The 15331-nt window shown below is 40.3% G+C and overlaps 1 protein-coding gene across 1 annotated transcript in view; it reads right to left on the reverse strand.

Moving 5' to 3' along the window:
- The window catches only part of LOC146521812 (glucosidase 2 subunit beta-like), a 164808-nt gene that overhangs the window by 15995 nt on the left and 133482 nt on the right, over window positions 1-15331 (reverse strand). The window contains exon 13 of the mRNA XM_085141262.1: window positions 5454-5525. Within this exon, the coding sequence (XP_084997388.1) occupies window positions 5454-5525 (72 nt within the window). The remainder of the gene's footprint in view (window positions 1-5453; window positions 5526-15331) is intronic.

Raw genomic sequence — 15331 nt, forward strand, 5'->3', positions numbered from 1 at the left:
AAGCAGTTCAAGGGAGACCTGTGGGTTTGAATACTGAGCGATATGAACCAGCAGGAATAACTGACAACACTAATAGCCTTTTTTTTTCTTCCCCCCCGTTTCACAATACTCTTTCTTTTTCTCACTTGACTCGATAGCACACTTGCACAATCTGCACCTACCTCTACAGCCCATGCATCGGCTTCAATCATAATATTCATATAGTGCAACATTTATAACCTTTCCTTATTATATTTCCCTATTTTGAAAGTGTGAGCCTGAGTCATAGGTGTGATGTAAATCTTCCCTTTGTAGTCTTCCACTGTTCTTTTATGGCTTGTCTGCTTATAGTCGCCCAGCAGTGTGTCTAGGAGTTATTATTATTCTTGTTTTGTCTATCCTGTTTTCAGCTTTGGATGTTGGGCGCATTCCAAGCCTGGACTGTCAAACACAGCGTGTTTCCAAGGGCAAAGGGTGAGCAAGCAAGCTGCTCGCCGGCCCCTGCAATGCTTTTTTGTTCCCTCCCTCCTCGTGTGCTTTCAATGATGATGAGTGTAGAGCGGTCTGACCCCGGCACAATAGAAGGCCCAGCTCCTTGAACTTTGCGGGGCAACATACGCTGGCCCCCATGACCCTGACTGCGTGGCCACCTGATTTCCCCGGAGTCCCAAAACAAAAACTCATTGGATGACCCCTCGACTGATCCCGTCCTCCTTCGCAGATACATTTAAATCATCCCATCCTCCTCTGTCTGCAGGAAAACGCATCTTTATTAATAAGACACCGTCACTCCCTTAATGCATTTTCTTCCTCTTTTGGTTTTGTGTGGCCACACATTTCAAATCTTTAACAGGATTTGTGGGGTTTTTTTTTACATTGTTTATAATCTTTTATTGCATTTGGCGCAAATTGTTTAAAGTTAAGAAATTAGTTTGTGTTTGTTGGTATAACTACAGCTCAATCTGTTTCCGTGTGGTTAGCCTAGTGCGAGTTTAAAGGCACCTTCATAAATATTTCTGATTTATTACAGCCTGACATTGTGATGACAGCATACCTTCCAGAGATGGGTTTCCTGTAACTGTTGTGTTTAAAGAAAAACAGGGGGGTTTAAACATTAGGCTAACTGCTTAAATGTTGACAAAGCACTCTGTGGAAACTCTTAGTTAAATATGTTTAATGCAGTAAAAGGCTAAAGCTTGAAGGAATCTTTGGTCCTGATTCCAGTTTTATCAGCAGAATGAAATTAGAAATTCAATTCAATTCAATTCAATTCAATTTTATTTATATAGCGCCAAATCACAACAAATGTCGCCTCAAGGCGCTTTGACAACAAACAACAAAAGAAGCTGCTAGTTTCCCAACACAATCAATTCTGTTCAATCCATTTTAATTTTTATATCGTCAAATAACAACAAAAATCGCCTCGTGTCACTTTATACTGTAAGGTAAAGACCCTACAATCATAGAGAGACAGAAGCTCAACAATGAGATGACCCCTTATAAGCAAGCACTAGGTGACAGTGGGAAGGAAAAACTCCCTTTTAACCTCCGGTAGAACCAGGGAAGGGCAGCCGCCTGGGGCAGTGGGGCAGACCGACTTAAAAATGGTAAATGAACTTATTTAGCACCTTTCTACTCAATTTGAGCACTCAAAGCACATTCTACTACGAGTCTGATTCACCCAATCACACACATTATTTGATCTGTTATGTAACAAACGCACTCAGGTAAACGTACTCAGTCCACTCAGGGTTCGGTATCTTGCCCACGGATACTTCGACACATGGATTGTAGGAGACAGATCAATCCACCGACCTTCATATAGGTAGATAACCTGCTGACCACCTGAGGCACCAAATATCTCATCACTGAGGGAAAACTAAACTACCTGGTTTACTTAGGCCTCAGTGACTGTGAGTGAGAGTGTCTCAGACTGCTTGCACACATCTTCTGTGCTCAGTATAGATGACTTCTGCAATCTGCTAGTGACCACAGCAATCACTAAGAGGTTTTTGGTGCAGAACCCGCTTTGCAATCGATTTCACTATCCAGCAACTACTCGCCAACTGGTTGGGGAATACGCAATTTTCCCCCGTGACCCGTGTGACTGGGGCCTTGGGTCAGCACTAACTGGATGACACAGCAGGACAATAACCTTAAACCTTAAAGCAACTCTAGCACACAATTATTTTCAACAAAGAAAATCTGTGTTTTGGAGCGGTCCAGTCAGAGCCCAGACATCCAGCCATTCACACCAGACACACTAAGAATATGGCTAAACTGAAGCAGTTCTCTAAGGAAGAACGGTCCAAATTTCCTCCCACGTTGTAAGGAGTGATCTCAATACCACATTGGCTTTTTGGAAATTAATGTGACATGCTGGTGACAATATGATCAATGTTCTGTTTGTTAACACAGTATTAATTCTCTGCATGTGGTGTTTCTCCATCAAACAAATTGTAACGGCAGTGCTTGCAATACCTCACATAAGCACAGAGGTAGCAAGAGATCTGCCCGCGTGCGTTTCTGTTTGGACTTGCATTTAGCATTTAGCAGCTCTGCATTTGCTGTCTTGTCAATGTACCCAGCATGTCTGCCCTTTGAGGAGGAGGGCGGGGCGGGTACCGCGGGGACATTATGAAGATGGACGACGCTGTCACGTTGGGATAGTGTTTGTCGCAATGCAAGCATTTTCTCCTATTCTATTATCATTATCATGGCTGATGTTAGTGTTACAATAGCCATTTCAGGAAGCGCTTGTGATGCCGAGGCCGAAAGGCAGAAAAGCTAAATGGAAAATAGAGATATTGGAATTCAAGAGGTGAATATGTGTTGTATAATATCTGCGTTTACAGATAATTGGAAGCACAGAGTGACTGCTGTGCCTTTTGAAATCTTTGGCAGTGTGTGGCCACAATATAAGAGCGAGCAGCTGCAAAAGAAAGCGTTGCCAGGTTGATTTATTGTTCCTCGCAAACATTTGTGTAGTTAATGGTCTAACGCCAAGCTATGCTGCAAAACCAAGCATGAAGGAAGGTTAAGGCTCAGGGTACAATTTCAACTTTTATGAGCCGTGACACACTTCGCAAACTGTACAGGCCGTGAGCCGTAATCGAAATTTGGCAGCGGCGCCATCAATTTAATGCTGCGGAAACGTAACACGACTAATCCAAATTAGTCAAAAAAATCGTCGTATTAGCAATGTCATCGCCAGGGCAGCCACGCTTCCAGTGGGAGGCCGCGCATGGTAATGCTCTTTCTCTGACACCACCGCCACCTCTTCTCTGTCTCACATGGTTGTCCTTTAGGATGCTGGAGCAGGTGTGATAAATGCTGCCGTTTAAATCAAAGCACTCCCCTCTCCCTCCTCACCTCCTCTGGGGAGAAAGAGGAGGCCTCCATGCAGATTGATATCAGGAGGCCCGGCCACATCCTGCAAGGCCTGACTGATGGTCTGTCTGGATAAAAAAATGAACTTTATACCCACCATGCGAGCTATGATTCATGTGCCTCCCCTCCCCCTTGCCTCAGCTGAAAGCAGTCCACCTTCACTACACGCACTCTGGAAACAGTATAGTACATCATATAGAGCCGCACTGCCCGCCTACACCCAGAAAATACCAATGAGGTACATGTGATAAAACGACAACTTATATTAAGCTAGCATTATTATTTTTCTCTGACTTCTATGGAAAAATCCAACATTGTGTTTAGTCTTAGTCATCAGCGTGAAAAAACGCTGGAATGTGGGGAAAAAATAAATAAATATATATTTGAAATCTGTCCCTCGAGTCCTGTTTGGCAGAGATTTTGGCGTGTTTGACCATTGATTTTGTTTAGTCCTTCTGCCCTTCCATACCATGATGAGTGACAGGCAGGCAGAAGCGCTGGGGTCACATTACTCACAGTTAGCATTCTGTTCTTCCTCTTTCCTGCGCTAAAAACATGGTGAAGCATTGCACTTTACGCTCCAAAAGTGAGCATAGTGTGGGAGTTGATGGTGGAAAAAACAGAAAAGAAGAAGAAGAAAACAGCTCTGCTTTAGATTCAAATTAATTTTCCACCTGAAAGGGTAAAAAAAAACACTGTATCTGCACGGAAGAATAATTGCAGTTAAATTATCTCGAGTCTTACTTCAAGTTGGGCCCTAATGGCATCACATCTCAAAGCAGACAAAATGTTTTGACTCCGTGTCGCAAATTTTCCACGGCCATTTTATACCTTTGTATTATCCGTCCGCAAAACAAGTCGTTAGTCTGTGTGGCCGCTGAGTGGAAAAAAACACCAGCGCAACTCAGTCTTCCTCTTAGGGGAGGAGCTGACGTGGATCATAAAAGCTTTTTGCATAGGTGTCAGTGTGGATGGAATAGGTTTTCCATAATTGCAGCCTATAAAAGTGTCAGGTGACGGACAGCCAAGGCTAATGAGAGAGTAGAAAAGGACAGTGAGGCGACATCCCATAATTATCACCTCAAATCAAAACTTCATAAGAGAAGAAAAAGTAAGTAAATAAACAGGAAAAAAAGCATCTGTTTGATGTATGCTTTCTTTTTTCTTCTTGTTTGTGACAGAGATGTTGCGGTGAAGAGAAAGGTGAGATGATGTGGTCGCTGAAGCGAAACTAATGACTGAATAACAGCCAGCGTTTAAAGTCACATGCAAGATAAAAATACAATCAAGTAGTAGATATTTCACTGGTATATACTGCTTAACAGCAGATAGATCTCCAAAGAATCAAAATAAAAAGGTTTATGATAATTAAAGGTGCATTTCAGTGGGGACTGAGTGGCTTCTTTCATAGCACACTGCCTTCTTGATGCACACCTGTGTCCAACAGTTGAAAAAGCCATTCCCCAAGGGTAAGGTAAAAGACCAGAATGTAAACCTTTTGATGAAATTGAAACCCTTGGAGGCTGAGGAAATATAACCCCAGCAGTCTATGAAAGCTGCTCCGTTTTGTCATTGATCAAAAGGTATTAAAAATATAATAAAGATCTGTTAGTGACTGATTAAAGGTCATACGAAGCTAACAGAGATTGAATAACAATAAAAAAGAATCAATAGTGCAAATATTGGTCTTAGGGTAACTTCATATGAGCACTGTAACAATGATTAAAGAGCTTTCTGGGGAGTGCAGGGGTGGGATTTGTTTCAGGTCGAATCATGAAATGAACAATGCTGTCACTGAATTGATCTAATTGGTATAAATAAGACAAAATGCCCTTCTTGGCTTTTAGTGCACGATGAAAGCCCAGGGGAGGGAAAATGTATGTGAATTGTACTAAAAGTGTTTTGTGGCTTCATATTAAAATATTGACTATGCTCTGCTATAGAATCTCAGGCCACAGTACTCAGAGTACTGCTAAGCGCTTTGGAAAGATGTTGTTCTATAAACGTTCATTTTTTCCCACCTGATCTCAGACATACCCCGGCTGGTCAGTGATTGGGATTTTAACTGTGATTGAGGTACTTACCCTAATGAGACCTCTACTCCTGCCGTGCTCTTTTGTGTAACTTGATTGAATGGGCACAGGGTATAAGTATACCTGCAGAGACAAAATGAAAACCAAACGTACTCACTGAATACATTTTTACTGTTTACTATCATGGCATAAGCAAAGATATTGGTGCAACACCGGCAACCACCATATATACAAAAGAAATTAGCAAGGACATTTTGAAAGCACTCTGGACGATGTTACATTTTATGCAAAAAATAGCACTAAAAATCTAGAGGTTTTCTAGTAAAGTCCAGGCTTTATTAAGGGTTTATTTTGACTTATCAAAGGAAAAAAACAAATGGCAGCATTTTCTGTGAACTACGTGGGATAGATGAAGATGAACAAAGATTATAAAACAGTAAAAGACCAACCAAAGAATATCTGACCAATTATGGATGATGGTAATATCAGCACAAATGATCTGTAAGTCAGGTTTTTGGAGGTTATCAGGAGCAGCAGCAAGAGCTGTAGTGTACCTCTAGGAAGCATCTGTCGAAGGTTAGTAAGTCCTTTTATAAAAGACAGTACAGGTGCTCTTTTTATAATATACTTCACAGTGTCTACTAACAATGGACAAAAACTTTTCAACTATAAGCTGCCATCAGTCCAACTTCAGACAAACAACAAAAACCCAGCACACTGTTACCTTATATAACATTGTATATTTAGCAATGTAGAGAAAATAGTGAGATGTTATTTTAAAAGATCACAAAGTCAGTGCCATTAGCCACACATCCATTTCCAGTTAAATTGTTTTGCTGAAACAAAAAGTACAGAACTCTGAACCCGGTGTCATCTTACTTACTCTGGTTGTACATAGCTGCTGCTGTACATACTGCCAGCTAGCTAATATGCTGGCATTAGCATACTCACTTGCAGTGTGACATGAAACAAAGTCCCATTGGGAATGCAATTCTCGGGGGCCCACCTCAGTGGACAGTTACCCCCATGAAGCCCTTGAGGGTGCATATATCTAATTTGGTAAGTTGTTCATGGGCGCAGCCAACATACTCAACCCTGCTGCTCAACCCACAAATGCATTTTCCTTATGTGGCACCATTTAAGGGGAAATAAACAGGTCTTCCAACCGTATAACATTTATTGCCAAGAAGTGTTGTTAAAACAAAGAAACCATTGGCCAAACTTTTGTGCCAAGTTTAGTTGAACATTTAGCATGTACTCCAGTAGCTGGTGGAGACTAAACCTCTCTGGATGCAACAAAACAATTATAGTTACATAACAATATTTCAAAGTTATGGTTATTCTGGAAAACTTGACAAAATAATACCTAAAGCTGACACAAGCAGAACTTAAAGCAAGTTATAGTCAATACTCTAGAAGTCAACTAAATCAAAGCTATCTTGTCTAGTCTGTCCTGGCTCAATGGCTTCCCACAGTGACAAAAGATGCCACTATCATCACCAATCTACTAACAAACTGATCAAAGACAATCATGGTGAAACTTACAGGAAAAAAAGCCGGCCTTGTTTACTTCCTTGACATCCGAACTATTACAGTGGCTGTTATGAGAGGATGCCCACAGTCGAAACAAGAGGAGAGACAATGAGTGAGGGAGGGTGGAGGGAACGAAAATGGCTATGGTGTAAAAAAATAGACGTGGGCTGGGAAGTGTAAGGGTGACGAAGAACCGCGTGCGAGAATAGGAAGATGAAAGAAATGAAAACGATGAACATTAGAGACAGCGGGGCAGAAAAGAGGTAAGTGATTGGCTGTCGAGTTCATTTGCTCTTATTTACACTTGCTTGCGGATTGAATTAAATACGGCTCATTTTTGAGACTTTTATTTAGTCATTCATCCTTTCATGTCTGCCCTGTATTTCACTGCTCAAACATAAGGAGAAAAAATAACGAGAATCTGCAGCACTACTATGATGTCGGCAAGAAATGCAGCCCCACATGTCTCAACAAGTCTTGGATTGACTGCAATGGAATTTGGTACATTTATGGTGCATTCATGCAGTGGTGATAATACTTTGTGTTGCAAAATATTGGCTCATTTTTTATTTCTTGGCTGACACAGGGACATCTGCATAAAGGGAAGCACACAACACTCAAGCTTTACATTAAATGAGATTTATTTATAAGGGTCTATATGCACAGCAGGATCAAGAGTGGGTCGACGAGGTCAGACTTGGTGAAGGAAAATATGTTTTGTGATTGAGTTTGAAATTAATTTAATCCTTAAGAGTTACAACATAAACTTTGATGAAAATGTTAACCTCGATTTAGCCTTATGTACCTTCCTTGCTTACCTTTGTAAGCTAGGATGCAAAATAATGACATTCAACAATAATGCCTAGAGTGCATTTTATTCATTGGCACCTCTCTTACGCAGAATAATAAAAACTGTCTGCTTTCCAGGTATTTAGCTGCTAGTCTATTCACGCTGCAGGACTCACGGCCGATTGTAGCCCAATCATCTTTCTGCTCGCCTTATTTAAACCAATCAGCCTTCACTCTGCATCCTTTAAATCCCACTGTTTGTCTTTCATTCTCCCTTGCAGACTCTTTTGTCCAACCCACCTCCACCAAAGCCTCCATGTGATCCCTTAATACCATCAGGGTCTAGACAGTCCTGCTCTAATTCCTATCACTTCTGGGATTTCATTCTGCTGTGATTGGCCATCAGCATCTAACCAACCAAATAGGATAATTGAGTTCTGCAGATCAATAATTAATGTTCAATTCCTTCTAATGGCTTCTTTGCTTGGGATCATTGCTCTGCTGCATGATCCAGTCTGGGCCAAGCTTGAACTATTGGACACACAACCTCATATCTGACGCTGCAATACTTATTATTGCATTGCAGACTGTAAGAAGCTCAAGTCCTGCAGCTGCAAAACCACCCAAATCATCACACCTCCACCATCATGCTTTACAGTCAATGTGAGGTGTTTGTGCCGTGGTTTGGTTCTGGACATCTCCACTTTGGTTTTATCTCTCCGAAGGACATTGTTCCACATGTCTCGTGGTTTGTTCAGATGTAGCTTTGTTGTTTTAAGGGAGAACAAGCAAACTGCCAAATCATCTGCTCTTATGGTCACACTAATAATCAAGCAAGTGGCATGATTAGCAGCACCCGGCTGCTCTGATAAAGGTCTACATACTTTTTCCCCATGACTATGTATGACCAACACAAGTATTTCTTTGTGCTGTTCAAAACCCACATCTTGACTTTCACTATTAACCAATCAGTATTTGACATTCTAACTTTAACCACTGATTGTTTCGGACGTCTTCTTGATCCACTCTTTCCTGCTGTGTATACAGAACCCTGCAATGGGTCAATGGCATTGTTATTATGACAATATATTTAAAAATCACAAATGCAACATTAAATATGTTACCACTTTACATTTTAAAATTAAAGAAATATGTTTAAATGAGTTGTGGACTAATTTATTATTATTTTATTTACATTACATAGTTGTCATAAGTGCTGTAGCTGAATGCTTTGTTTGCACGCTCATATTAAACATTAGCATGTGATTATCCCAAAGTTGTATCTAATATGGGTATAAGCTCTGCTTTCCAGAATCTACACCCAGAATATTCAGCTCCAAAGTCACATGAAAAGTCAGCAGGAGACCTACAACTGAATTAAGATCAATGAAGACCTCATGTAACCGGTTTCTATCATGATCCGATAAAAGCAAAACTGATTGCCAAATAGGACAATGTGATATGTGCCAAGTAGCTTCCCATGCTAAATAATAATTAATAAATTTGAATTCCCTCTCGACATTGGCTTCATTGTTCCTTATACAAGCCAGGAGATTCATTAAGTTTGTAAAGCAGGTGTTTCAGCAACAACAAACATCCTCATCTGAACTCCGAAACAGATGGCACCTGATAGACAGAAGCACAGTGAGCGAAAGAAGGGGGTGGCGGTGGATAAGTACGAAATGAAAAAGCTATCAAATGAGTCCCAGAAGGGAGTACCCCTCTATGTCCGTACCTCTTTTCTCCCTCTCTTACCCTCAAGGCAAAGCCATCTATCCCTGTACACTTTTGCTGACACGCCATCACTGTGCCAAAAAAAATAAAAATACGGCCAGGCTATTTGTGTGTGAGGGCACTGTGATTTGACCTTGGATGCTCTTCTCCGTGTGGCAGTCTGCAAGAAAACAAAGCAGGCATAGCAACACAGAAAATGTGTCGCTGGGTAAAAAAAAATTGATTAGAGATTAGAAATGCCGAGCAGACTGTGCTGCAGGTTGATTAGCTGCCTGTCTGCAAGACAGACACTTCACATTTTCCCATGTTATATAAATGGGACATAGCAGAAAGGTCGAAGAGGCACATTTACACAAACTGTCTCTGGCTATCCTAAGCAAATGAGCACAGTGTGACATGAAGGAGGAAGTATTCGTGAGATGGATGGGCAGTGACAAAGGCTTTGAGGAGAAGAGACTGACAGTGCTGGAAATATAAGACTAAGAAGGAGCCAGGAGAACAAAGACAGAGGGAAGGGCAAGACAGAAGGATAAAAAGAATAAAAGTGCGCAAAAGAGAGTAGGAGGGAATCAAAGTGTGCTGGTGGTGACGCTCTGCATATGAATCACCAACTGCACAGGCCTCGAATATGACAGATGATGACGTGCAACACGGGAGACTCTGAGTGGAGGATGCAAAAGAAAGAGAGAAGGAAAGGGCGAACACGATAGGTGACTAAATAAATCTTTGAAAATGATTAGAAGCAGAAAATCAGAAACGACAAGACTGATCCTCCCATTAAGGGCCTGAACTCCAACGCCCACCGCTTGGTCTACAACCTTGTTCCAATGCAGCTCTGGCACTAGCCACAATAAGTTGGCAACACTGTGTCAAACTTTGGCAGGTGTTCTAGGGCCTGAAGGTACACATTTACAGAATAAATAGCTTAGATGCAACCACTTAGCCCCTCAGGCTTTATTTCATGCTTCACCGGATCAGATAGCAGGCTCAGTTCACTCATAAATCGTGTTGATTTCATAAAGAAAAACTAGTTCTGTATTGAAATTCTGCCCAGTTTAACTCAATTTACATATAACACACAATCACAAAGATTAGTCTTAATGGTGGACGAATTAAGATATTCCAACCATCACACTAATAAATTAGTGAACCTTTGTATGTGATTGTCTGTTCATCTGGACAACTGGTTGCTCAAACTACTTTAAACTTCCTGGTTCTATTGTTAGGGACATGACTAAGTGCATTATTGAGTGTCAGGTTGTTTGCACGATGGGTGGTCTTATTTTAGAGGGCCCTCTGTCTAATGTGCTAGGAAGTAGTTGTATTAAAGCGACAGTTGAGTGTACTGTATGATGTAGTCATCTGAGTCACAGTTTAGACCAGGCTTCGCCAACTCCAGGCCTCGAGGGCCGGTGTCCTGCAGATTTTAGATCTCACCCTGGGTCAACACACCTGAATCAAATGATTAGTTCATTACCAGGCATCTGGAGAACTTCAAGACATGTTGAGGAGGTAATTTAGCCATTTAAATCAGCTGTGTTGGATCAAGGATACATCTAAAACCTGCAGGACACCGGCCCTCGAGGCCTGGGTTTGGACACCACCCAATGACAGTAGGCTGGATTTGGCATAACGTCATCATCTTCCATGACTTAAAAAGGATGTCACCAGTTCATACAAGAAATTTTTAAAACCTGATAAAGAAATCTCCACTGGGTGACATCCACCTTTGCTAATGCTAAAAGTGGGCAATGTGCTAGTATTTCAAATAGCTGTATACACACTGTGTCTTGTAAGGCCTCAATCACATGGGCCTAGAGACCCCGGGAAATCTCTGGTTGCCAGCGAAAATGTGTACCTCCCACCCAGTTGATGGCTAGTCTCGAAGAGAGCACTACACCAAAAACCTGCCTATGGCTACTATGGTTACCAGCAGATTGCCGCAGCTGGCTGTAGTTTGCAAGGAAGGAGCCGATTTGCAACCATTAATCAACTACTGTCCAGGTGGGAGGTACTTGGTGCAGCACCAAATACCTCTTTCACCTAGCAACTTCTGGCAACCACTCACCAAGTGCTTGGGGAATACACATTTTTAGCTAGCAAACAGTGGTTTCCGGAAGGTCGCTGACTGGTCTCTATATTTCACAGAAAGAGTTTTAAAGAAACTCAATAATAATATATATGCTTGTAACTACAGTGGAATCATTTAGAAAACACTGAAATGTTCACAAACTACTTGTGTAACCTAAATGGAGAACTTTAAGTGCCACTGTAAATTGTGTTCTGATAAATATGCGCCTTATTTTCATGTCATTTTTGCTAAATGAACGGGAACAATTAAGCTAATAGGGCTTCACTAGCTTTGTTTTTTCTTCCAGATGCCTCAAAAATATGTGTTTTATCTAATTGAACTTTTTTACAGTAGTTTTTTTACAGTAGGAAAAAAATACTTGGTTGGACTAAAACGAGGTCTGACACCCATGCACCACCAGGAAATGCTGGATTACACCAGACTTTTTGGCATATTTCTACATTCTCGTGTCAGTTAAGTCGGTGATCATATTCATAACAAACATCAAAAGTATGAAAAAAGCAACATTGTTAGAAACTGGAAACAACCTTTAACAATCAAATGTTAATTAGCTTTCCGAGACAATCCCTCAACTAGTTCTCACTGGGGATACGAAGGAAAAAAGGTGAGCATATTTATTCCTCAGTCCACTGAGATCCAGAGAAGAGCGAAAGTAAAGGGAGAGAAAGACAGCAATTAAGCACTTCTCCCACTAGACTGCTATGTGACGGCGTGGGTGGAGTTCACTGGAGGTGACACTGCAACACAGCAACATCAACACTAGCTACAGGTAACACTGTGTACACTCTGCTGGCATGCCAGGAGTCAAAGGTGATTCGGCAATATAAAGTGGTGTGGTTAATTGTTTATTAGCAAACTTTAAGGGAAATCAACACTATTCATCTTGATAGCATACAGCAACCTTAGGTCACAGTAAATAGAAAGTGTTTCTGCAGTTGTGTAACAGGTTATGCTCTAGATAGCTTTATTTACTTGAGTCATCCTAATGTTGTTGATAATATTTTAAAATTCACAATATTTTGTCATCACACAGGACAGTGCAAAGTCTTGAGCATTCCCTCATTTCTTCATATTTTGTTAGAAAAACGAGACATAGATGCTGTGGTTTATTGAGACGTGTGTGCACAGAAAAATGCAAATAGGAGTTTGTAAAACTGTAACGAGATTGAAAGTCAATACTTGGTGTGACCAATTTTATTATTCAACACTGCCTGAACTCAAGCTTTCTCGTAGCTTTCTCTCAAATCTTTTCTCTGGATGTCAGCCGCCTTTTGTTCCATTCTTTGTCAAGATGATCCCACACTGCTTCAATAATGTTGAGGTCCGGGCTCTTGGGATGCCAGCCCATGACTGATAGTGCTCCATTGTGTGTTTTTCTATCCAGTTATGCTTTTACTGCACTGGCAGTGTGTTTGAGGTTATTGTCATGTCAAAGAAAGAAGCTCTCGCCAGTCAGATTCTTTCCAGATGTTATCTTAGGTTTCTCAAAATCTGACGGTACTTTTCTGCGCTCATAATTCTATTAATTTTGATGAGATCTCCAGCAACACTGGCTGAAATGCAGCCCTAAACCATGACAGACCCTCCACCATGTTTGACAGATGGCATTTATAAAGTAAAGTGTTTGGTGGATTTATTTTTCCTGTTTCATAGGGCTGTGACTGTCAGATATTGTTTATTTGCTGTAGATTGTTTTTTTTTATTCGAGCTGCTTCTTCTTTTGTCCTCCACTTAATCAAGTTCCTCAAACCTTTTAAGGACAAACTGCACACCATGCATGCCATGATGTGTCAAGCATTTAACTAACAGCTCCAACATCCTGTTACTGTATGTCCGTAAAGCTGTGTTACCCTTTAGAATTTTTCATAGATTAAACTAAAGAAATGCAAATAATGTTTGAAAAGCTGCTACTACATAAAGTAAAAAATACAATTTCAAATTTGTTTGTTGTTGTTTCCACAGGTGCACAGTATGACTGTGCAATAACAAGTTATCTTATCTTGTTAACTTGTCTTTTAATCCCTTAAGTCAGCAGCCTTTCATATGCTTTAATGATTAATAGGTAATTATTATTTATTAAATGTCTAAACAAACAATAAAAAATGGACTGGACTGAAAATGAGGGAAAAAACAGCCAATGTCCAAAGAAAAACTTGAAAAACTAGGAATGCCCAAAGAACTAGTTCTCAAGAGCACTTTAAGACATTAAAACAAAACTCTGGCTCCCTGCAAGCAAAATATGAAGACAAACAATGTTGTTCAGAATATGTAATATGTGCCATTTCTTATTTTAGCCAAAATAACAGTCGCATCATTGTCTAAGTGAGTAATCAAGAGAGACAGAAAGGAACAGGGAATCATTACTTTGACTTTTTCCAGAGACTGCAAAATTACAATTGCTGACAGTCACAAATGAAATAATCAATCAAATAATACATAATAGAAAGAGAAAGAAACTAATATAAGCAAGATTTTCAAATAATATCTGCCTCATCCGAACAGAAAAAAATAAAGAAAATTGACATGCTGACTACTTTAGGAGATAATTTTTTAGTTTTTTTTCTGTTTTACTGGCCCCAAGGTTTTCACAGAGGTGAGTCAATATTGCGTTGTGATAACCTTGAAAAAAATGAATCCAATTTCAATCTCTACTTAAATTCAGGACAGACTGATGTAACAGATGTAGCGCACTTTTTTCATAACTGATTATCAATTTAGAAAAACTGCTTTGAGTTATAGGTAAAATGGCTTTAAACCACTTAGACATAAATTAGGTAAGTTAGTTTAGAACACATGGGCACTCTGCTAGCCCAGCTTGAAAGCTTCAATGATGGAAATACTTCTGAAAGCTACAGCATACACCTGAGTATTAGCCCTGCATAAATCTCAGATTACAGTGCAACCTAACTTCTTAAACGTTAAGCTATTTTGCTCTTGTCTGATATACTTTATAAGCTAAGTCAGCAAGACTGTATTGATTGATTGATCTCTCAGTCCCAAAGCAGATAGAGTATAGTGTAGCACACAGAGTATTTCCCATGACTAAAAACATGTACATGTTGGCTCACGAGCTGTACAGTAGAAACTTTTCACTCTTAGAAACTTAAGGTCAGTCAAAATCTTGTTTTTAATCACATTCACACACATGAATGTTCAAGCAGAATTACATATTTTGTTTTTATTCACAGTCCAGAATTCAATCTGACCCTATTGTAAAGTCATAGAGGCAGTCTATCCTCCCTGTCTATTAACCAGCAGCTCCAGTTTTAAGCCGCTTTGTCAACAAGTCTTCACATTGTTGAAGTGTCTTTGGTGTAGGTTGTAGTTACAAATGCACCTCTGTCACCCAGCTGATCTCAACATTAATCCTAAAGGTTGACATATAATATATTTACCTGCTATATAATATAATGCTACAGTACCGCACAAAGACCACATATAGTTGTGTATAGTGTATATAGTGTATAGTTTCAAATAGAGTAGATGGGCACCTGGAAAATTCCCTATTTCCTGCACCAAATTTGCATTAGTAAATTCCTCTCTGTTTAAGTCTAACTAAGTCTAGGTCTAACTAACTACAACCTTACAGCTTCCATAGAACTTTAGAGGGTAAGTAGCAGCCGCGTACTGCTAATCAAATAATCCTGATTAACCGATCATGGCCGGTCTGTAAAGCCAAAGTTCTGACTGTAGCATTCTGATGTCTTAACACAATTCCCAGCTGTGGATGTCCCAGTGAATTCACCCAAAAGTAAGGTTGCACAGAAACTACAAAAAACCC

This window comes from Neolamprologus multifasciatus, chromosome 3, assembly GCF_963576455.1.
Source record: "Neolamprologus multifasciatus chromosome 3, fNeoMul1.2, whole genome shotgun sequence".
Taxonomy (NCBI): Eukaryota; Metazoa; Chordata; class Actinopteri; order Cichliformes; family Cichlidae; genus Neolamprologus; species Neolamprologus multifasciatus.